Genomic DNA, 24,052 nt, shown 5'->3' with positions numbered 1-24,052 from the left:
GCCGGTATTTTTGGGTGATCTTCAACGCAATCCTGCAGGGAATGGCCCTTCCCGCAACTTGGCTAGGTGCTGAGATCATCCCAGTATACAAGAAGGGATCTCCATTATCACTGGCAAATTACAGACCGATCAGCTTGATCGATGTTTCACGGAAAGTTTTTGCCCAGATTCTTCTAATCTAGATCATCTGCAATCCTGGCTGGAGGAACAAAAGATTCTGACCCCTGTGCAGGCTGGTTTCAGGGAGAAAACATCAACAATCGACTAGATTTTCAGACTCCAGCTTCTCTATTTGAAAACAGTCCATCTAGAAGGGGGTAGCCTGTACCTGGTCTTTGTTGACCTGAAGAGTGCATTTGACTTGGTACCCAGAGACGCTTTATGGAGGGTTTTAAGTGAGCTGGGACTTCCCCCTTACCTTCTGGACATATTGAGAAGGCTACATAACGGAAATTACACCCAAATCATATACGGGAAAAATGGGGAACTGACGCAGCCCATCCCTGTAAACAGGGGAGTTAGACAGGGATTTGTGCTTGCCCCTACCCTGTTCTGCATTTACATCAACGGTCTGATAGATGCGCTGAGAGTTTGTAAGGATACAGACGCTCCTAAAATCGCACAAAAGCAAATTCCTGCTATGATGTCTGCAGACAATACCCTCCTTCTCTCTAAGTCTCCAATGGGTATCCAAAGAATTTTAGATGGGTTTTGTGAGTTCTGTAGGATTAGGGGATTAGAGAACAATATCCCAAAAACAAAATTTATGATCTTCAACCCTAGTAAATCTACACGTCCTAACCCTCACATGAATGGCACTCCTCTGGAACAGGTCTCTGTATTCGACTATTTGGGTCTAACTGTTACCGAAAACATGACCTGGGGTGCCCAAATTAGCAAATCCAATCTCAAACTGACTCAAACTACTGGCGGCCTGGCTAAAATCTTCAGAAAGACATTCCAAAAACCAGTGAGTCCGGTTATGGAGATCTATAAAACCCAGGCTAGGAATGCTGCCCTATACGGGGCTGAATTATGGGGGCACTCTAACCATAGGCCTATGGTCATTACTGCGAACAAATTCCTCAGACAATTATTCGGACTACCGATAAGCTCCCCACTGCACATGGACCAAGGGGTGAGATCCATTGCTGAGGAAATTGGCTGCAGGCCACTACTCTTTTGGCGGCGCCTTTGGGTAATACCAGAACTGGCGGAGTACAAATCTGAACTACTGGAAATCTTGAGACTCCTCGGCTCAGGAAAGTTGCCATGGCTTCTATTACTCAGGGAAGGCCTTTATACAATAGGACTAAAAGACCTATGGGATAACCCTGACATAGCATGTCTGAGAACATCACGCAAACTTTTAAACTCTAGTTATTGGGGCGGAATAACCGCAAAACTCCACGCAGAACCCGCCCACGGCTCCCTTACATCACACTACCTGGACGTAAAAAACACAATTAGGTTGGAGGCATGCCTTGACGAAATCCGCCCGGCATTAGGCAGGAAATTATATGTGCAGTTTCGGCATGGCTGTCTCCCCTTGCCTGCTCTTACGTGCAAATGGTCGAGTGGCAAGCCAAGTGGGTGTCCAACCTGCAACATGTGCGTTGAGTCTGAACTCCATGTGTTCTCTTTTTTGCCCGGGTTATCACTCAATAAGATTAAGATGGTTGGTACAATTATGTAAAAACCTAGGCACAACCCATTGCATGGAAGCATTTGGACTTTTAAAATATAATACAGATTCCCATATAGTCTTTGTGGTCTCACGTTTTTTAAATTCCATGTGGTGGGTCAAGAGGAACTTCCTCAAAATACAAAACCAAGGACTGGATTGTGACTGACTCTCTCACCATCTTTTTTAATTTAAAGCAACTTTCCAGATGAACTGTTTTATCTCTTTTTAACTTTGTTAATTGTTTTAATCTGTTTGTACATATCTGTCTTTGTTCTTTTATGGTGAACAGCCAAAATAAAGAAACATTGGTAATGGTAATGGAATGGAAAAAAAACATAGTCCTGTAGGGAAAAGAAGCTGTAAAAAGAATAAGGTCCAACATTTTGAACCAATAATGAAAAACGCCAATCAAAAGGAGAGGCAAGTGAAATAAAAATAATATATATTCACTGAGGAACAGAAGTTCCACAAAAAGCAGGATTCATCATAATTGAAGGAAACAGAAGGCCAATCCACTTGTAAGCCCAGAGTAAAAGGAAAAACAAGTGCCAGGACGGAGTCCTGTCATGATATGCCATACTCAGTCTGTCCAAAGAATTGACGCAACTGCAGTAATAAGAAGAGAAAATCACCACAAAGTGTGAAAACAAAAATCATATAATGCAGAAAGTCACTCTAAAAGTGACACAGGTAGCAATAACCAGTTCCTGAGGACAAGGCTATAAGACACTTTATAGCACAACCGAACATAACCGTCTGTGAAAGTACACCAACCTTACGGGAAAGGAAGCCCTAAGATGTAACCATTGGTTAGAAACAAGCAGTAAGAACCAAGAATCCATATGCAGATGGATGAAGCCATTAACTAACCTTAATGTCATGCAAAATAGAGGCAGCAGGGATAAATATGTTGCATATATGCAACCTTAGTACTCAGAACCTGACAGAAAGAGTCAGAACTAGGCCACAAGGCTGGACGTAAAAAGAAAGAGATAGAGAAACTGAGACTCTCATGCACGACCACACAGAAAAAGTATGTGGAATAGACAACAAATGCTGTAGAAAGGAGAGAAAGGTTGCCAAAAGAAAATAGGGACACAAGAGAAAAAGATGTCATAACGGAAATCACTGGTCAGGCCTAGAACGTGGATTTCCAACTAGAGACCATACCAGATGTTCGAGTGCTCCACTGGAAATTCCTTTAACATAAAGGGTGCTCCCTGAGAGAATGAAGAGAGACTAATGATGCACCTGTAGTGGCATCTCAACAAACTGTACGCAACCTTCCCCAAGGGGAAAACAAGCCACAGGATCTCTTAAGGGATAATACATTAGTAAAAAGAATGGCAATATACCTACCGCAAGTGCCCCCAAGAGCAAGTAACACAAGTAATGGATCTCATTCGAGAAAGAAACACCTTAGAAAAGATCTCATTTGGGCAAGGAGCCCTTCAGCAGAGATAACAGAAAAACCTATTCAATAGGTAGCAGACCCACGTAGAATCAGAAAAAAAGACAACCTGTTGTCGACAGTGTAAATCCAAAGAAGAATAAAACTTGCAGAAGCAGGAACACCACTCCGGGTGACGCGCTATATGGAGCAGACCCATATAGGGGCACTACAGAAAGTGCAACAGAACGCAGATGTGAGTCAGTGGTACAACATAGAGTAACACGCTGAACGTAAACACAGCTTTGGAATAACAATGAAGGTTGAGAGAAATGAAACGGACCAAAGGGTCTGCACTACCCCAACTGTCTTGGAACCGGCGCAAAGGAGTGTCGGCATGCACATCAAATAAATGGAGGCCATCAAAAGGCATGTCAATTAAAGTGGATTGGACTGTCTCCGAAAAGCCAGTGGTCCGAAGCCAAGCCCACCGATGCAACGCCGCAAAAGAACCCATGGCACAGCCAACTGAATTGGTGGCGTCCATCCCACATCGAATGACTAATTTAGCAGCCTGCTGCCCATTCGCAATCAATTTGTTCTGATTAGGATCCAGAAGCGATGGCAACATTTGTGCCAATGAACCCCATAAGGCATGAGAAAAACGGCAGATGGCGCAAGATGTGTTAATGGAACGTAAATCAGAAATGGTGGAAGAGAAAATATGCTTTCCACAAGAGTCCTGTCTCCGGGAATCTCTATCAATCGGAGTATGAGGAAGACCATGCGGCCTGTACCACAAAACTGCGGTGTGTCAGTTGGCAGAGCAGACAAGCTGGCTCAGTGGGGGCAGGGCGGTGCTTGTGGGCAATAGAGTGGTCCACAGCACCAGTATCAGGTCTAGTCCAGGTGTCCAGCAAAATATCATGCAGCGCCTCACAAAAAGGTAGCACCGGCTCAACACCTGATAGGGCAGGATGAAGAACCCCAATGATGGGGTCAGTAGACTTTGCTACCGGAGGAAAAAACAAGTCTAAAACCACAGCCGCCCTCGCCAACATGTCTGCCAAAGAAGAGCTGGCCTCTGTAGCTAGGCCAGGAGGAGAAAGAAGGCCAGAAGCAGGGGATGACTTCAAACCGCTTACTTCACTTAGTTTAGCTATCCAACTAGTGGAAGGACATCAGACAGCACCATGTAGCGAGGGGAGGGCAACACTGCTGGAGCGAGCCTCAAAGGCCTGCGCATAGGTACTGAGTTGGAGTCGATCAGTGCCACAGGTGTGAATCTCGAAGGGGTGTGCACTGGCATTGATGAAAATAAGGGCCTAACTGCAGCAGAAGGCGAACCGGCTGATGTGGACACACTCAGAGGCCCAATTACCTACAAAGGGCCCAAAGGTGCTCCAGGGAAGGTGAAGACCCAAGATGGCGTGGATAGTATGATCATAATCTCTGATTTGGGTCAGAGTTGCCCCTGGTCCAGGAAAGGCAAGAAGGCGCGGGAGAGACTCTTGCATGGGATCCTCAGCCTGAGGGCATGAGGAGCCGGGGGATGCCGCAATTTCGACTGCTTGTGATGAGACTTACTTCTCAACGTCGACGGGGAGTGGCGTCCACCGGAGCGGCTCCATGAAAGGACCGTAGAGCGGAAAGGTGACCGAGATAGATGAGACTTAGAGGGTTGCGCAATCATGCAGACAGGATCTTCATCTGTAATTCCCGCAGAGCCTTTGGCTTAAGTTGTTGACAGGTGTCAAACTCCTCAGAGTCGTGGTGCTTGACTAAGCACCACAGACAGACAGAAGGAGGGTCCGTGACCGACATCTGTTGAGCACAAGACCCACAAGGTTTAAAACCACAAGGCACAGAAAAAAAGGCACACTGTTCCAGACAGGAAAAAAACCATAGTAGGCCAAAAAATGGCCAGAGGAATAGCTTCTCCAGATCCACGTTGTAGCGTTCAAAAGAAGAAACGGATGTCAGTGCGCTAGGAAAGGGCTTATACGGACTCCATCGATGTCACATCTGGCGGAGGACATGGCTATGGAGTCACACGACCCCCTCAACACACACACAGATTCTGCCGGAAAGTTTTAGATCCAGTCTGGCTCCTGTGAAGAATTATAAGGTAAGGAATCTGCAGCTAGATGTCTCTATCAGATATGAATGTATAACTTGTTTGCATACTGGATTACTATTACCTTAACCGCAGAAGGTTTTTATAGCTAGAGCAAAGCAAGCAATTGATTTACTTGCAGACCTGTAAAAACCTAGACAACACCTAACTCAAACTGAATTTAAAACCTGAAGGAAGATCTTTAACTTGATACAACTCAAAAGTGTAGGAAACACATGTATGCATGCAAGACATTGAAAATCTTTAAACAATAATTTTACTGCCATTCATTAGTGAAAATAATACTACTGTGCCTCACTACCATCCCAGTCATGCTGGATTAACAATTCATACTCTAGCTGGGAATAACAAAGAAGGAAAGGTTTACATGTACCAAAATAATACAAACATTAGATTGATTTGCAACTACGAAATAACTTATAAGAGCAAATGAAGTTTTAACTAATAGTTTAACACAAAAAGACAATAAAACACAAAATGCGATTTATGATCACTGTAGAGGGAAGGCCATTGTGTTCCTCAGACCCCCAAAGACAAATGGTCTTCATCAAATGCCCTTTCCTCCCTTGCTTGTATGTCCCATTCTGATTCCATTATTTTTATCAGAAAAAACTTTGAAACTGAAGGGTAACCAAGGCAGAAAGATAGCCAAAGGTAAAATAAATAAAAAAAAATAAGAGAAATACTACATGTAGGAAGTTTCAAAAGAACAACAGACATCACCTGTCTATAATAATGAGTTACTTGCCTTTAATCACACTTACAATGAAGACTAGCTCTTCATACTATGTCTTTATCTTCTGAAATATTTATGGTACCACGCTACAAAATTTCAAAATCCTTCCCACTAAACTAGGTGGCATCAGAGAAAGCATCAAGGTTTCAGCTCCATCAGATACATGCATTTATGGTAGGGGCTATCTACGACACTTAAGTAAGTTTTATTTATTTTCCTCAGAAAGATCGAGAAAATGAAACGTATCAACCTGGGTAGACCAAGAAGATGAAATGTATAAACCTGCGGATAATTAAACTATGTAAAGTGACTATTCTAAAAGGTATAGCTTTCAAAAGTTTCCATTTCTAGTGGACAATTTTCTAGCAGTTCCACTAGCATTAGATCTTTTGGAGAGGACCTGCTAGCGCTTATGGCAACATACCCCAATTAGATGAGGCATCATTAAAGCACTCTGCTACCACAGCACACTTGTTTCACAGAATTTGAACAGGAGCCATACAGTAATGATTGGTAAATGTTTGCCTAAATATTCATGGTCCATACCTGATGTTGAAGCCTCTAAAGAAATGGTTACTTACTTGCAGCAACTTCACTGAACTCATAAATGTTAGACTACTTCCCTGCAGCATTTTGGGACCGTAAAACACTTGTTCAACATTATATGTCTTATAAACTATGCATAATGCATCAGAAAGGGTGACGGTCCAACATGTTCCTATGTTGCTGAACACAATCTGAAATCTTATATAGGTAATGTTTTCCCAATAACATTCTTGAAAAGCATGAGAAATGAAGAACAAGTTACTTACCTTCGGTAATGATATATCTGTAAGAAATATAGGTTAGTTATAGATTCCTTACCTTAGAATTACCTCAGGCGTCAGACTGGATCTGGAAAGTTTTTCATCAGCAGTACTCCTGCGCGTCGGTAGGTGGCGTCGGTCGACTTTGCGTTCGTTGTCGAGGTCACCGGGATGATGTCGCGGTAGCTACATAGATGCCGCCCTCGTGCGTTGACGTCAGTTCTGTACACGACTTTCCACGCCAGAAGCGCGGAGTCATGCAAGACACTGACCACTGGCGCACAAAACTAGGGCCCTGAAAGGATGTCCATAACCCTAGAAGTCAGTTCAAGGAACAGGGAAGATGTGTGGGGTGGTAAGGAATCTATAACTAACCTATGTTTCTTACAGATATATTGTTATCGAAGGTAAGTAATTTGTTCATCGGAAAGAAACAGTTAGTTATAGATTCCTTACCTTAGAATAGATACCCCAGCAATACCAACCCCGGAGGTGGGTCTGCGAACTAAGTTCACACCAGAAAGTCCTGGAGAACAGAACAGCCAAAAAAGCCATCTCTCTGGACTTGGCTGTCCAGGCAGTAGTGTTTGATGAACGTATGAAGCAATGCCAACGTAGCTGCCTGACAGATGTCATTTAGGCGGACTCCGCGTCCCAAAGCAGTGGTAGCTGCCTTTGCCCTAGTGGAATGGGTGCGCAGTCCCACAGGAGGCTCTTTCTTTGCCAAAGAATAGCAGGCTTTGATGCACATGGAGATGGCTCATTTATGCACGGCCCTGCCTTTCTTAGCACCCACGTAACCAACAAAGAGCTGGTCATCCACCCGGAATTGTTTTGTGCGATCCAAGTAGAAAGAAAGGGCACATTTTGGATCCAGTCGGTAGAGCCTCTCTTCCTCTTTTGAAGGATGCGGAGGCAGAAAGAAGATGGGCAAAGTGATGGTTTGGCCAGTGTGGAAAGAAGCAACCACCTTGGGAAGAAAGGAAGGTCTAGTTCTAAGGACGACCTTGTACGGATAGCCAGCCAGAAAGGGGGAATGTGTAACAATAGGTTTCCTGTCACAGGGAGGTGTGACCACATTTCAGACAGGACTTAGTGTATTTGGCTGGGGTGGGGGGCTTGCCAGAGCCACCAGACTGCTTTGAATGGCACATGTGGTGCCCTTGGTTCCCGCTCTGGTGCAAAACTGTACAGAGGACATGGGAGTATCCTCCCTTCTGTCAAGTCTCTCCTCTGGGACCCCTGAGTTGTTCCAACCTTTTTCCTAGGGTACTTAAGGGTTTACCTGTGGGTGGTTCCAAAGGTTTGTTGTGGGACAAGACTCAAGTCTGAAACCACGTCACTCTTCGACCGTCTAGACACTTGAACTTCGCCTGGAACCGAGACTGCATCAAGGAAGACTCCTGCTGCTCCTGGTCTCACTGTTCTGCAGGTCTTCTTCGTCGTCTGTTTCAGTGCTTCTTCCAGGATCTTTAAAAGACCTGTGGGCATCAAGGACACCCAAAGTAATCTCCCTTGGAGTGAAGGAGTCACCCCCTGCATCTGCAGGCACCGCAACGAAGCTGACCGGTCTGCTGCTGAAGACGTGCCACAGACTTCAAAAGGCTCAGCAACACAGGTGGTGGTTCTGCAACTCCCTCGAGGTCTGACCACTCCTCTCTGCAAGTTTGAGGCCAGTATCCCTAGTTGGAACCGCTGGGACCAAACCCCTGTGCACCGCGTCGACTTGCCATTGCCAAGGCTTACTGGGTCTGTTCTCCAGAGATCTTCAGGCTACAAGAAGCTCCAGCACCTCTTCCTGCCAAGTACAGCTTCCTCACCGCATTCTCTGCACCGTGGGCCTTCCTTCTTGGTGAACTGCTCAAAGTTTTCTTACGACTCCTGTGCTTTTGGCCTGTGGTTCATTCTGAAGGTCCTTTCCTGCTTCAGCGGGCTCCCTTGCTTGCTAGGGGCCTGTCCTGACACTCCTGCTTGTGGCAAGTCCCTTGGATCTTGATGGTCCCAACATGGCTCCTTCTTCACTCTCTACGCCGGTAGCAGCTACCAAGGCTTGTTGGTGCTACCACCGGACACTGCCCCCCTGGTCCTCGACTTCCGACGTGGGGCAGCTCGTGCACGACTCCTGCTCTTCCTCAGCTTCACCTGGTCCTCACAGCTGCAACCACAAGGTCACTGTCAACACTTCTGAACCGTCCGGTGGGCATTGCTCTTCCTTGCCTCGTGGTAACCTCCAAGTGGCACAGACTCTGTCCCCTCTGCTTACAGGTTCTCTTTGAGAGGATGTGGTCAAATGGCTAGAGCGATCAACCTACAAGCTGGGGAACTGGGGTTGAGTCTCGGCAGGGACGCTCAGCATCCAATGATTCTGGGCAATTCACCTAATCTTCCCGAGTCTAACAAAAAATGAATGTGTCTGACTGTAACGTACCTGGTGCTCATGTAAAGCACTCTGATACCTTCGAGTTTGCGCTATATAAACTCCCCCACCCCAAAAAAACATCTTCTTCCAAGTCCTCCATTGTGGTCTACAGCAGGTTTCTGACGCCACTTCACACCTATGCACCCGGCTTCCCTGGTATAGGTAGCCTGGTTCCTGGGGTATCCACGGGTACAGTGACTCTCCAACCTTCTGTCTTCCACAGCGTTTCTTCAGCGCCCACTGGGAAGGCTCCTTCTTCTTAAAAAGAGCAACTGCGACTTTACCATTGACTTCTATTGGACATGCAGCTATGTTTACCCTCTGCACACAGCCTCCGTGGGGTTCCTATACACTTACCTTGGGTGGTTCCTAGAGTTCCTAACTCCTGTGAGTCTCCTGGTCAAAGTTCCGACTTCGGTCGCAGTTCGCATTTGTAGTATATAGTTTGGTCCCCCCCACCCCTAGAGACCTCTGTATTTTGTGCTTACTTACCTGATTGCAATTGAAGAACTGTTGTGTATTTGTGTTGATATCTCGGAGTAGGAGATATACCAATGTGTTATTCAGTGCTGTGTATAGACATATTTTTATAAATACATTGTGGTTCTTTTTCGTTTAACCTACACTACATGATTAAACTGGCAAAACAAGCTGCGTAACACTCCTTCAAGATAAGCCTGAGGGCTGCTCTCTACTACCTCTTTGAGAGCTTTCTATGGTTATCAAAGACTACTAAAAATCACCAAAAGGGTTTGCTCGGATTAGTGCAAGGTGCATCACTTAAATAAGTGTGCACCATATACTAAGCCAGCCTCCTACAGACACAAATTACTGTAGTTGTCCTGAAGGCATACTTTGTGACGTGATTTATTTCTGCTGTGTCTCACATTTTAGTGCCAATTTTCCTCAAATAGTTTTTTCTCTTTTTAGTAACCTTCACTCATCTATCCAACATTTTTCTATTTCTGGAGCAATAATGTACTGTCACTGCTTGCTCCACTATCTTTGCCGTTTCCAATTATTTTCCTCTATTTACTGATTTAACCCTTTTACACAAAAATACTGCGCTACTTGTTTAAAAATTTAGATGTCGGGTTTCATCACTCACTTTATTTTGGCCAACCCTTAACACATTTGTTATGCATCTGCTCTGTGCATTTCCCAATCAAAGTAAGACCTTCACACTAACCCTTTCTCATTATTCAAGTGCCTCTGCTACAGTTGCTGCTTGATCCTCCCAGTGTTGCCACACTTGCCAGCCCATACAGTAATTTTCTTTTCAGATAATTTGGGGCAAAGTAGTTTCACTTTATTTCTTTCATTAGTGTGATTGCCATGAAAAAGATCCTTCTAGGTTACAAGGCTCTGCTGGGATGAATCCGCAAAGCTTTGGCTAGCTTCAGGATCATCCTGATCCAACACAATGTCAAAGATGCAACTTGTAGGTAAGTTAAGTGCACCTCCAACCCCACTCTAAGGTCACCCCCCTCCTCCGAGTTATAGCAGACCTTTTTTTTTTTTTTAAGTTTCAAAAACCTTTATTATGATTGCAAAACAATTGTACATCATCGCGCCTACAACCCCTCGGGCCGGCTACAATTAACCACTTATAGTCGCTGTCATCTTGTATATCCACAGCCACTTGTCCGACATCCCGGAGGCTCGGAGGCGATGTATTGCACTCAAGATCACAAAGCGTCCGCACATATGTTCTGGTCAACCAAGGTCCTCATGGCTATGGTGTGAGAGTGGCCACCCCACTATAAAGTGCTACCACTACAAGGTCAGATGTTTGAAATAGGTGCACCCCTCTCGTCCAGGCGGTCGCTCCTGCACGCCTATATCACCCTTTTGTGACAACATCATCTCTCACCCCGCTGTCTAGCGCCCGCCCATCCTTATCCAGCCGCACGGGACAACCCCCACCCCCGGGTGCCAACTCTCCGAAGCTGCAGCGGATCCAGGGTTACTTGCCGCAGGAGATCCGGCATTCTCAGCCATTGTCTGTGCCTCCAGATATGCTCTGAGCGGGTCCCATATATCCACGGCCCTACTACTCAATGGTTGCGTGTCTGCGTATATTGTATTCTGTTCCTGACAATACAATAAATCCGCTATCCATTCCTTAAATTTCGGTGCGCGGCCTCTTCCCCACCTGCACGCCACCCGTCGTTTCGCCATCAGCAGAGCTATATTCCCAAACTTCCGATGTGCCTTGGCTATATCCATCGTATACCCCAGGAGCATCACCAGGGGATCACAGTCGATCTTGGCACCCAGCATCGCCATCAGCGCCGTGTGCACCTGCGCCCAATATTCAGACACCGCCGGGCACAACCACGCCAGATGTAAAAACACAGCTCCTTCCGCGCGGCACCGTTCACATCTGTCGTTATCCGCAAGACGAAACCGTAGCTTCCGCACCGGCGTGCAGTACAAACGCTGCAGAAACTTATAGTGAATAATACGCAGTCTACAACTAGCCGATATCTGCGCGGTCTGTGCACAGCAATACTTCCACTGCGCCGCTGTAATGTCTCTCCCCAGATCCGCATTCCACTGGCCAAGCGCTCTGCACGCTCCGCCACCACTGTGCTCTCTAATACTACGATAGAGGTTCGATACTAGGTGTCTGCCATCCGCGGACGTAAGTAAGACTCTCAGAGGCTGAACCACATCGGGTTCCTCTGGGAACTGTGGTAAAATAACCTGGAGTCCCTGCCGCAGTCGAAGATAATAAAACACTTCCAGCGGAGTAGGCGGATCCCCTTGAAACCACTGGTCTCTCGTTTTGAACCGCCCATTCAGGAATAAATCGCCCCAGCTACAGACCCGCCGCCGAGCGCACATCTCCTGGAACCCTCTTTCCTGCAACAAGGACAACTCCGGGTGATACACCAGTGGCAGGGTCGGTGCATATAAGAGCTGAAGCGCCACCTTACAAAGAATCCGCTGCCACGCATCTATCGTACAAGTCACCGTAGTAGCCGGTGTCTCAATCGCTCTAACCGGGCCGTGAATAATGCCGCGTAGCGGCAGCGGCCTAACTATCCAGTCCTCCACAGCCACTTGCGGCATGAATGGAGTGGGTACAAACCAATGATAGGCATACTGAGCTTGAGCACTCAGGTAGTATGTTAAAAAAATCGGGGACATCGAAGCCACCTCTATCATATGGTTGGGTTACAATCGACCACGCCAGCCTCGGCTGTCTCCCGGCCCAAAACAGTCGTATCAGCTCTGAGCGGAGTCGTCGGAAGAAATATGCACCCGGATAGTACGGAACATTTTGGAACAAATATAGAAATCGAGGCAGCACCACCATCTTAATGAGTGAGGCTCTTCCCGCCATAGTAAATGGCAAAGAAATCCATCTAGTCACATCATCCGTTAACTTGGTAATGGCAGTTCCGTAAGTTAGACGCACCGTCTCCTCCTGAAGCCTCGATACCTGAATCCCTAAATAACGTAAGTCCTCATCGCACCATTCGATCGGATAGTCCAGTGCAAACCGGGGCACCGCAGGAGTCAGGGGGAAAGTTATAGCAGACCTTCTCTGCATATATCACATATAACAGAGCAGACAGTCCACGTGTAAGTAGTGTGAGAGCCATCAAATACCCCTAAGTCTGTATCACAGATCTCACTGCATTTCCTCACATACACAATGTCTCCAGCATCACAAGCACACATTGCCTTTATCCATAGAAGAGTTCCCCTAACCTCCAGGCGAGCGATCATCAGCTACTTCCACATCTACCAGACACTAGCTCAAAAGATTTGTAAAACTGTCCCAAATCAAAAGCAACACTATTCATTACATCTTTCATCTCTAGGCCTGTTTAGGTCATAAGATGGTGGCATCAAAGTAACAGCACAGCTCAGTCTTCTCTTGTAACGTCTATTTCTGCAAGTATTGCAAGCATACATACCTTATGGGATATAGATGATATAAATTGCATACAGGTAACAAGTTTGCAACGTGTGATCACACACAAATGTTCTACAATTCTTTATATTATCACGATTGTGCACAAGGCTGAAAATGGGAGCAACAGGAGAACATGTCTAGTGCTCCCACTCCTTAGTCACAAGACTGAATAGAGGCCGAGACGTCGAAGACAATGATCAGAAGTATTAGAGTCTGAGACTGCTTCACAAAGTAACTCAAGGTTTTTACTATTATTCCAGGCATCCAGAAACATTTAAACCCAAGAGGAATCGAAATAACTGGTTACATTAACAGCTATTAAACACAGAAATTGACTAGTAAAGTAAACATTGAAAGCTAAGGTTTATAATATGCAATTACTGTCACTACTATATTTGGAAGTTGCAAAACAATTAGACATGGTCTGACTACAACATATCATTTCTCGTGCCCAGTTTCGGTGAGAAATTAGAAAATATAACTGCCCGACTTAAGTTGGAGGACTCTGACTTGATCTAAGCCATTCAGAATGAATATTGAACACATGTTTTAGAAATAGTTGATTTCTCAAATAACCTTATAAGCAAAAGTATCCAATAAATAAGACGCTAAAACGATCTCAAAGAATTTGCTTACCACAGATGCACCTCTGCCTGTCTGTAGGCCTCCAAGCCATGGCATGTTGATAGGAGTACCAGGATTGCTGTGAGTATAAGGTGTGCTAGCTTGAACTGAAGGCAGATCATCACGAGTATGTATAACCAAGAAATCATCAGCCCTAAAGATAAACAGTCATATTTTATGTGAGAGAAGAGTCCAGCTCTCTGAATTATATTTGTATTACAACAATGTAGAGAAAATATTGAAACGTACCCCTTCGTCTCCATCTCCATTTCATCATCAGCCCAGGTATAGATGTGCGTAGCAAGGATTCCAGACACATCCAGTTCTTGGATGTCATGGCTGGATGCTATTGCGATGCAGTTCCGATTTGCCTAACCAACCACATATGAAAAAGAAGAATATGTAGCGTTTTAGTTCATAGCATTTACACTTCTGGCAGTTGTAAAACGGAATAACAACACATTACGACTGTTTAGGCTGAAAATACAATGGTTCCAATAGCCCTCTAGGACAGTTTCGTTTTTCTTTTTTTTTAATCAAACACAATAACTAACTCATCCATTCATATTGTAAAATTAAACTCATTTAACAAGCTTTCCAAGGGTATGATTATGGGCGAAGATTGGAACACTAAGCATGTGCAGCAACATAGAAAACATGCTAGATATTTTCCAAAGTAAACCGTTTATGAGTGCTTGCCTATTGGGGCATTCTGGGCCTATAAAATACAGAACACTATCTCAAGGATTGCCATTTCTATTTAAGTTAACCTCTAGATACCTTTTTGGCATGTCTGAAGTATCACGGATATCTGGTCTGTACAACCTCCTGTAGTCTAATGGCGATCTTCTGGAATGCGTTATGGTCTTCCCACATTGCATAGCTAATTGATTAAGAAGCAAATTATGCAAATAAACATAATTTCTATACCTCCTTATCTGCTAGATTATATTGTATTGCCAGAACGTCTGAACAGACTGGAACCTCTTTTAAACAGGTGTGCAAAATTGACACCGCTGAGATTGCCGTACAACAATTCAGAACATCCAGCACAGAAGCAATTTAACAATAGTTATTTGCTTAATAATTGTAGCTGGAGATAATTAACAGTTGCTCTCTATCCATGGGACACATAACTGCGGTGTATCGCACTGTATTGTAGTAGTATATTGCTGTTCATACCACACTGTAGGTAGGGCACTGAAGAGCATTATCAGATGGATAGTATGCTACAGAGGGAGTGTGCGTGGTTGACAGGGTTGTTTTTGTTTTCATGCTATGTGGTACATATTTTGATGTCATAATGTTGAGTGTGAGTGGCCAGAGAGGTGTGTTTATCTAGCGCTGGACTGCAGCACCAACCAGTATGATGAGGTAGTGTTAGAGACACGCATGCAAATTATATTTACCTCGCTGGTATATTGTACTTTGCAGGAAAAGATCAACCTGGATGATCTTCATTATATCAACAACAAAGTGGACAGACCAGATAAGGAATCCAGATACAAGGATGACTCAATGGCATGCACAGGAATGGAGAAAAACCAGTAAGTTTTTTAGAATAACCCTAACCTAGCAACCTAGTTAGTGGTATGCTTCATCATAGGATTTCCAGCTGGGTTGCTGAATGCAAGCCAGCTGTGCTACGATGCCCGAGTTACAGGGGAGTGGGTTGGTTTTTTATGTGAGAGGAGTGTTTTAAGTGCAGTTTAAAAGTACCTCCAGGAACCTCAATCGCTTTTTTTTTCCCGAGGTCCTCAGGCACGGTTAAAAACAAAGTGGGGATATCGCGAAGAAACAGTTGGTCTTCATTATCCCCATAGAATGGTCGACATGTTTCTGCCTCAACAGAGGTTCTGGGGCTTTCTTCAGGACCAAGGCAAACGAAGTGTGTCAAGAAAAGAGTGACCAAGTGAATTTCTCAGCACACTCGCTAAGGTGTGCTGAGAGTGCAGTGGCATGGCTGTACTTACGGTTCCCACCGTCAGGATTAAAATCTAGAAAAGTAAAGCACAACATAACAGACATACAAAACAAGTACATTAAAAATAGAAATGACTGCAGGTGTGCAGCCACCTCATCTGATTCGTGAAGTGCTGACAATTATATACAAGTCATATATAATATGAGTTATATATCATTATATAGAACTCATATAATTGTCAGCACTACTTCACAAATCAGATGAGGTGGCTGCACACCTGCAGTCATTTCTATTTTTAATGTACTTGTTTTGTATGTCTGTTATGTTGGAACTACGCCATCCACACCAAACGCGGAAATGAGAGGTGAAGGAACTGGATGAAGAGTGGTAGATGCTGCACGTTTGAAGCAACAAGCTTCTTAAGTAAAGGGCACGCAGGATAGAGCCCCAGAAACACCACACTGGAAGGACTCCAAACATAATAGCCGGGCAGGACGTCACTGTACCTGTATGAAGTAAAACTCAGTGAAAAGATGTCTTACCAAAAACACGCCTAGCCCTGAGGAAGACCTTAATGTGAACATAGTTTCTTTGGTCCTAATTTCTAAGATCGAAACGCGTTGGCACTAATCATATAGCGGCTCGGAGCAAACTAGAAAAAGACGAGAATGATCTAATATGGACTGCCCAGCGGTTTAAATTCCGCTTCTCTATACTAGCTTATGGAAATACTCTCCGACCCTATTTAGGACTTCAAAAAGTAAAACATTTTGAGGACCAAGGGTTATATGGTCCCAAAAACATCACTTATCAAAACAGTAGGACAGAAAGTGTGATAAACCCCTTTCCAATATTAGTTGAAAATGTATATATGGTGTGTAATGTCAAAAAATGTTGAATATGTCTTTTTTGTTTAATTAGTCGAAAGTTTGTGTAAAAATATAAATGTGTATATGTTTTGTATATGAATGTTTTAAATGTTGTCATAAATGTAGGAGATGTGTAAATACAATCGATGAAGAAAACGCCTCAAGAGAAAAAAAGATTTGATGAAAAAATTAAATTATGAGTTGATGCCCAAAGTCAATTAAAAAGACTAATGTGGCTAAGAAAACATTGTGATTAATGGTGCCAGAGGCATTTTGTTTATGTATCTGCTAGTATATTGATTTCGGCCTCTGGATTCCTAAACTAAATCATTCCCCTTTGTTTTATACGCTCCAGAAAAAGGGGCACCATGCTCCAATCTGGCAGAGTTGTGAGGTAGTCCAAGCATTTTGGAAGAACATAGTAAAAAGATCAAGGAGGGAGTGGGGTCAGAGCTCAGAATTGACTCCCTCATCTTAGCTTTGAGTGATATTGGAAAGGAGGGGAATACTTCACCACCACACTAGGCAGAAAGCTCATCACCCTTTAGCTTCTGGTTGCCAGACTGACTATAGCTCCACATGGGAGATTCCAACCTCACCTTTGCAGCAAATTTTGAAGCCCAAGGTCTGGTTGATATATGCTATGGAAAAGCTCACAGTGCTCTATCAGTTGCACTATGTGGGTGAAAAATGGGCCAGGAGTATCAGCAGTAGCCGACCAGTAACCGGTGCTGACCCACCGAAGTGTCTGACTGAAGGAGCATAGGCAAAATGTATTAGTTGGGTCTATTATCAGCCCAAGAGCTAACTAGAGCAGGGTATGGATCCAGAGCCGAGACAATTAAGTGCCCTATGTGCATTCAACTGTGTTTGTATGCATGTTTGTACATTTATGCGTTTGTGACACTGGGTCCTTCCCTAATAAACAGTTTCACTTCCTGGAAGCAATGCCCAGAGTCAAGGACCACCAAAAGTACATGCTACCCCTCATCATAAATAATTCATATCTGCACAACTTTGTCTCTACATGGAATAATAGTGCCAATAGGATAATAATGGTCATCCTTGACAATTTGGGGCATTATCCTGGTGTAGTTGTGTAATACAGTCAACCATCAATGCATAATAAGAGCATGACTGGCCTATTTCTAGCCATCCCTGGTATCAAGGTGGCCACTCCTTGCATAATAATGCAATGGCTGATATTTGGTGGGAATCCTAACTGTTAAAGTGTCTATCCTTGGCGCAATGGAGGCCTTGGTATTATGGTGGACTTTAGTGGCATATTACAGATATCCTTGGTGTTATGGTGAGCATCCATGGCCTAGGGTTTTAATACCTGGACATTTGAAGCAGATTCTGTCCATATGAGGCATTTATGCATGTGAGTAATCAATGAAAATGACAAGCTGAGGTTTGGGAACTGGGTATGTCCTAAAAATGAAAACGGATATTTTGAAGGCAACATTTTTTTTTTCGGAAGGATTTTGTTCTTGACAATTAATCTTCTTTGTCCAAAATGTAAAGTGGTTTTTGATAATAAAAAAATGGCTATTTTTCAGAAGCTGATATGCTGATAAAGACAAATCTGCAATTCCAAACTAACATTTAAAGTTGATAGTTGAACGATAATTCAAGCTGAGTTGTAGAGATTTACTGCTGTTGTTATGTCCTCTATGCCAAAGGGCAGCCGATGTTTTGGCTGTTATTTCTTTAATAGGTGGAGGTATTTAATATTGATACGTTATTTCCTGACATTCCTACTGTTTAACCTCGCCTAAAATGCTTGGCTGATCACAACTGATATTCCTGATTACAGTGATCATTGTGTGAACGTAAGATATGTAGTCACTATTTTACAGCGATCACATTTGCTAGTAGTTCAGGGGGACTTTCCATAAGCAGAAGTTGCTCTCGTTACAGAAAGAGCTGAAGACCCAGGTTCTAGAACTTACTCTCAAACAACTTGTACTTTCATTTTTAATAGGAAATTACACGTTTGTGTAAAAAGAAACAGAGACAAGGTGGTAACAGGAGACTTACCATGCTAGCATTGTTTTGGCTAGGACAGTAGCATGGTATAGATGTTGGCGGTCTCAGTTTGTTTTCTCTGACCAGTTAGCCGTTTTATATACGTCTCCATAAGTTAGCGCTTATTCCAATTTCCTCTGCCTGTTCCCTTCTTATTCTCTCCCCTCACCGCATATTAACTCTGCTCTCATGCCCTCAACGGGCCACTAAGTGTTGTTCCATGCCGATGGGGTGGCTCCAAGGACGAGGAATTCAGTCTTCTCCGAGTTGAGCTTTAGGCAGCTGTTGCTCATCCAGGCTGCGACGTCTTGCATTCCTTCCTGGAAGTTGAATTTGGTGGTGGAGGTGTTGTTCGTGAGGGAGAGGATGAGCTGGGTGTCGTCGGCGTAGGATATTATGCTGAGGCCATGCCTTCGGATGATGGCGACGAAGGGGGCCATGTAGATGTTGAAGAGGGTTGGGCTGAGTGATGACCCCTGAGGGACTCTGCAGTTGATTTCCGCGGGTTCGGCGAGGAAGGGTGGCAGTCTGACCCTTTGGCTTCTGGCGTTGAGGAATGATTGGATCCAGTCGATGGCGGTTCCTCATATGCCGGCGACGTGTAGTCTGGTTGCAAGTGTGCAGTGGGAGACAGTGTCGAATGCTGCCAACAGGTCGAGTAGTATCAGGGCTGCTGTGTGACCTTGGTCGAGGAGGGTGCGGATGTTGTCTGCTGCGGCGAGGAGGGCGGTCTCGGTGCTGTGGTTGCTGCGGAATCCTGATTGAGAATGGTTGAGGATGGCGCTGTCCTCAATGAATCTGGTTAGTTCTGTGTTGACGGTCTTCTCACCGACTTTTGCAGCAAAGGGAAGAAGCAATATGGGCCGGTAGTTCTTGAGATCCATGGGGTCGCTGAGGGCATCTTGAGCAGAGGCTGGACGTCTGCACGTTTCCAGTCGTCGGGGAAGGTGCCGGTCTTGAAGGTGGTGTTGATGGTGCGTGGTAATTGGAGCGCATGGCGGCTCTGTGGTAGATGTGTGGGGGGCAGGGGTCCGTGGGGTCCCCTGAGTGGATGCCTTTCATGGATGATGCGGTCTCTTCAGTCGCGATTGGGGTCCAGGAGGAGATAGTGGGCTGGTTGGCATTGTCGGGGCGGCTGCGAAGTCGGGTGTGAGGTTGTTGAAGTTGTTGTAGAGGTTTTTTTCTCTTCAGGTGGAAGTAGAAACCGAGTTTGTCCCAGAGGTCCTGGGAAGGTGGGATGTCCGTGGCTTCATTGCGGGGCTTGGTGAATTCCTGGATGACGCTGAAGAGTTCCCTGGAATTGCTAGAGTGGGCGAGGATTATGTTGTGGATGAAAGTCCTTTTGGTGGTTCTGATGAGTTGGTGGTAGTCCGTCATGGCGTTCTTGAAGGTGGTGTGTTTTCTGGTGTCTTGCTGTTTCTCCAGTTCTTTTCCAGGCGTCTGCAGGTGTGTCTGGCTTCTTGGAGGTCAGTGGTGAACCAGGTGGCTTTCCAGGGGCGCTGTTTGTCAGGGCTGTGCAGCGGGGCGAGCTTGCCTGCGGAGTTGGTGATACAGGTGTGGAGTTCCCTGGCTGCCCGGTTGGCGTCGGTTGCATCGGTGGGGGTGTTGCGGCTGAGGGTGGAGTTGAGTTGTTCCTCAGTGCCTTTGCGCCAGTTCCTTCGCGGTGGGCGCGGAGCAGGTTTCGGTTGCTTGGATTTGTCGACGAGGAAGTGTACGCAGTGCTGGTCAGTCAATGGGGGTTGCATGGTGTGACTGAAGTGGACGCTGTTTCCTCTGGCGAAGAGGGGGTCAAGGGTGTGTTCTGCCTTGTGGGTTGTTGTGGTGACGAGTTGTTTTAGTCCAATGTTGTCGAGGAGGGTGGTGGAGTTGGGGTCGCTGGGGCTGTCGAGGTGGAAGTTTAGGTTTCAGATGAGTATGTAGTCCATGGCAGCGATGGCGTGGGGTGCAATGAGGTCGGTGATGGTGTCGGCGAAGAGGGTCTGGGGGGGTCTGTAAATGAAGGTGCAGCGGAGAGTGGAGTTGTGGCTGGTCTGTAACTGGAAGTGCAGGTGTTCGGCGGCTGTGAAGATTTCGCTGGAGGTGGTGAGGCGGAGGGAGTTTTTGTGCGTGATGGTGAGGCTTCCTACCGGGTAGTTGGGGCGGTCCTTCCTCTGGATCTTTTATCCGTCCAGGATGGCGATGTCGGGGATGGATGAGGTGTTCGTCCAGGTTTCTGTGAAGAAGGCGACGTTGGGTGAGAGTGAGTCCAGGAGGTTCCAGATCTCCACGGTGTGTCTGTGCATGGAGCTCACGTTGAGGAGGAGGCATCTTAGGGTGTTGGTTGATGGGGCGGTGTTGAAGGTCTGGCGGCAGTGGCTGCAGGAGAACTGGCCGTGGGTCTTGTTAGGTGTGGACTGCTGTCAGTAGTTTTTCTGGGGTTGAGTGCGAGAATGGTGGCTGTGTCGTATCGATGAGTGGTAGGAGATCCAGGGTCTCTGGCGCTGGTTGGGGACGGGTGCAGGCGGGCTTGCCTTTGGCGCGCCAGCAGCGTGACCACGCATCGGCCGCCACTAAGTAGGGGAGGGGGGTGGGACGAGCATCTGGGAGGCAAGAACGGTGTGGGCAGGGGCCACAGGTGCATCAGGGACGGGGAAGAGAGCTGGGCAACGCGGAACAGAGGGAACAGGGCACAGATAACAAAATGAGTGGCAAATCACAAAAACAAACAAGTGGCACAGGGCACAGAGTCAAACAGATAACAGCAAGAAAAGTGGCAAATAACAATAATGAACAAGTGGCACAGTTACCATTTTAAGGGCAGACAGCAACGCAGGATGCACTGACCAGGCAGTCTCCAGTTTTGCTGTGATTGGACCTCATCAATAGCGCTATGATCGGCTGTGCTTTACGGGCAGTACATTTGTCATTAGCTGCATTTTCTGCAATATATCCATTGGTCGCCTATACACCGTCAGCAACGTGGGTGACATGTTCTTGTCCCAATTTTACAGTAACTATCTCGGTTTGTAGCACTGTACAGCCTTGCAGAGTTGCTGTAACTGGCTGTTTTCCTCTATTGCTAGGACGCTATTCTGTCATGGAGGTATTTCTGAGGCTGCAGTGGTGGGTCACTGACCCACCACATTGAAGATACTGTGGGAGCTCTTTTTGACTGTGTTTACTATTGATGCGGCAGTATGGTCATTGACCTGCTATGTTGAAGATTCTGTGGAAGTTCCAGTTTACTTTGTCACAACTTTTATGTTTCTGCTACATTTCATTTGGTTTACTTTCAGGCATTTTGTACTGTTCAGGAGTGCCTAAGGAGATTTAAGAGTTTTGGCTTTCTGTTCTCCCCCGCCTTTTTACTTTGCATCCCATTGAGAACAAGCAATTCCCTGGTTTAAGTGGAAAAACGTTTTTATTAATTACTTGAAAGTGCGTGGTGCTAGTTTGTCTTGTGAAAGAAAAACTGCAATGTTAATTCACTGTTTAGGTGCTGAGGGGCAGGATGTTTTTGAGAATCTCCGTGATGCGTGTGTGCAGGAAAACGGGGATGGTGAGCACATGGGAAATTATCTTGATAGAGCCCTTAAAAAACTGGATGATCACTATCTTTCTAAGGTATCTTTAATTCTAGAGAGGTTTCACTTTGGCAGAAGAAGACATAGTCCTAATGAATCGGTGGAGGACTATCTCACAGGCTTATGCAAATTGGCTGCAACATGTAATTTTGGGGGAAATGTGGCGGAGCGCATCAGAGATCAATTTATAATGCAATGTAATTCTGATAAAATAAGAGAAGCTTTGTGGTAAGAGAAGATCCTACCCTCACAGAGGTAATTCTCATAGCAAAAAGGGTGGAACACTCTGCAGAGTGCATCAAGGAACTGCAGATTCGGAGGGATCTCCACAGAGTGTTAATGTTAATGAAGGGTGCTTCAGGTATGGAAGATTTTTTTCTTTTTAAACAACAAATTTTTATTCTTTTTTAGGTACAAAATGAGCTATAACAACTTGGCCTGTAGAACACCAGACCTGGTAATTAACAAACTACACCAAAGCCTGCTGACTGTTCGTAATTGCATAACCTTAATATGTGTCAAAGAAAAGCATTGAAAGTTATCCGTCACTGTGTACAACTGTGTTGCTTGTGTTTCTTGAGGAATTATGGAGGGTCTGAATGTGGCAGGGGAGGCAAGTTAATACCTGCCACATTCAGACCCAATATGTCGCCAAATCTTGTCTGTGGACATCCCCATACTTGAAAAACGACAATGTATCTATCATCTATCTAATGCCATTTTCCATCCTCCGAAACTCGACGGTTAGGTCGCTTTCCACTTCTGGGCTATGTCCCTTTTGGCCAGAGTAAGACCCACAAACAGGGGCTGCTGTTTGTAACAATTTCCTCAAATCTCTTCCGTGCTATGGAGGAGCAGCAGTCTGGGATCTGGAATGGTCCAGGCAGAACACCAACTTCCTCCAAAACGGTGGTAGCACCTCACAACTCCATACCGTGTGTAGAAATGAACCCTCCTCTTTTGTACAGTGGAGGCACTGGGGGGGACTGGATAACTCCCATCCTCCAGAACCGGGATCTAGTGTAATATATAGGGTAGAGATATTTAAATTGTATGTTGGACTGAGACCCAAACCACCACTCATTGATGACTAGGAGATGGGATGCGGAATATGCATAAATGGCCACCGCAGCAATATGTCGATTGTGTACATGTGTGAAGTGCCACCCGTATCGTGCCGCCCTGCCACAGAAACCCATTCAAAATTGCATTTAGTTGCGTAAACCAACACTGGGGGACGTTGTATGGGACGTTCTGCAGCCGATATAATAAACGGGGTAGGGACACCATTTCAAAAATAGCTGAGCACCCATATAATGATAGCTGCAATTGGGACCATACTGTAGTCTTGCTACGAACCGTGGGGAGCAAAGGAATGATGTTATGGGTCCAAGAAGCCATAGGACACAGCGATAAAAATACTCCCAAGTATTTAAACCCATCGGTAGCATGGGATAATTGCGCGTCCCAGGTCTGATGTGTAGATTTGAAGGGGTTAGTTCCCAACCCAGTAGTTTCTCCGAATATCAGGTGTGGAAGTTTAAATCATTTCACAAATTCCAAAGACTGTCTGGCTATCAGAGTTATTTGTATAGATTGTTCAAAAAGAGGGCATTTTGTCAAGTGCCGTACGTCTAAGATTGTTAGCGAGAAAATTAATAAGGTGGATTGTTATGAGGAGCCTGTTGTGTTGCAAGTGGTGCATGATGTGAGTTGTAAGCTTGATGCGAAGTGTGTATATCCTTCTGAAAAGGTGGTCAATGGGATACCAATTTCCATGATGATGGATTCGGGGGCCTAGCTAACGTTGGTGACTGGTTCGGATTTTGAAAGGAATTTCCAAGGCTTAGTACATCTGAAGAGCCCTGATGTTAAACCATACAGTTATGGGGGCAAACCCATTGACCTTGTGAGCTACTTGGTGGCCAATATTAA

At 45.3% G+C, this 24,052-nt stretch overlaps 1 protein-coding gene across 2 annotated transcripts in view; it reads right to left on the bottom strand.

Moving 5' to 3' along the window:
• DMXL1 (Dmx like 1) overlaps nucleotides 1–24,052 on the bottom strand; it is a 1,781,042-nt gene that overhangs the window by 190,121 nt on the left and 1,566,869 nt on the right. For both annotated transcript variants that reach the window (XM_085632653.1, XM_085632652.1), the window contains 2 exons: nucleotides 13,980–14,101; nucleotides 13,743–13,884 (listed from right to left, as the gene is read on the bottom strand). In XM_085632653.1, the coding sequence (XP_085488779.1) occupies nucleotides 13,743–13,884; nucleotides 13,980–14,101 (264 nt within the window). The remainder of the gene's footprint in view (nucleotides 1–13,742; nucleotides 13,885–13,979; nucleotides 14,102–24,052) is intronic.

This window comes from Triturus cristatus, chromosome 2_1 (genome assembly GCF_964204655.1).
Source record: "Triturus cristatus chromosome 2_1, aTriCri1.1, whole genome shotgun sequence".
Classification (NCBI taxonomy): domain Eukaryota; kingdom Metazoa; phylum Chordata; class Amphibia; order Caudata; family Salamandridae; genus Triturus; species Triturus cristatus.
This window is presented reverse-complemented; position numbering and strand designations above follow the sequence as displayed.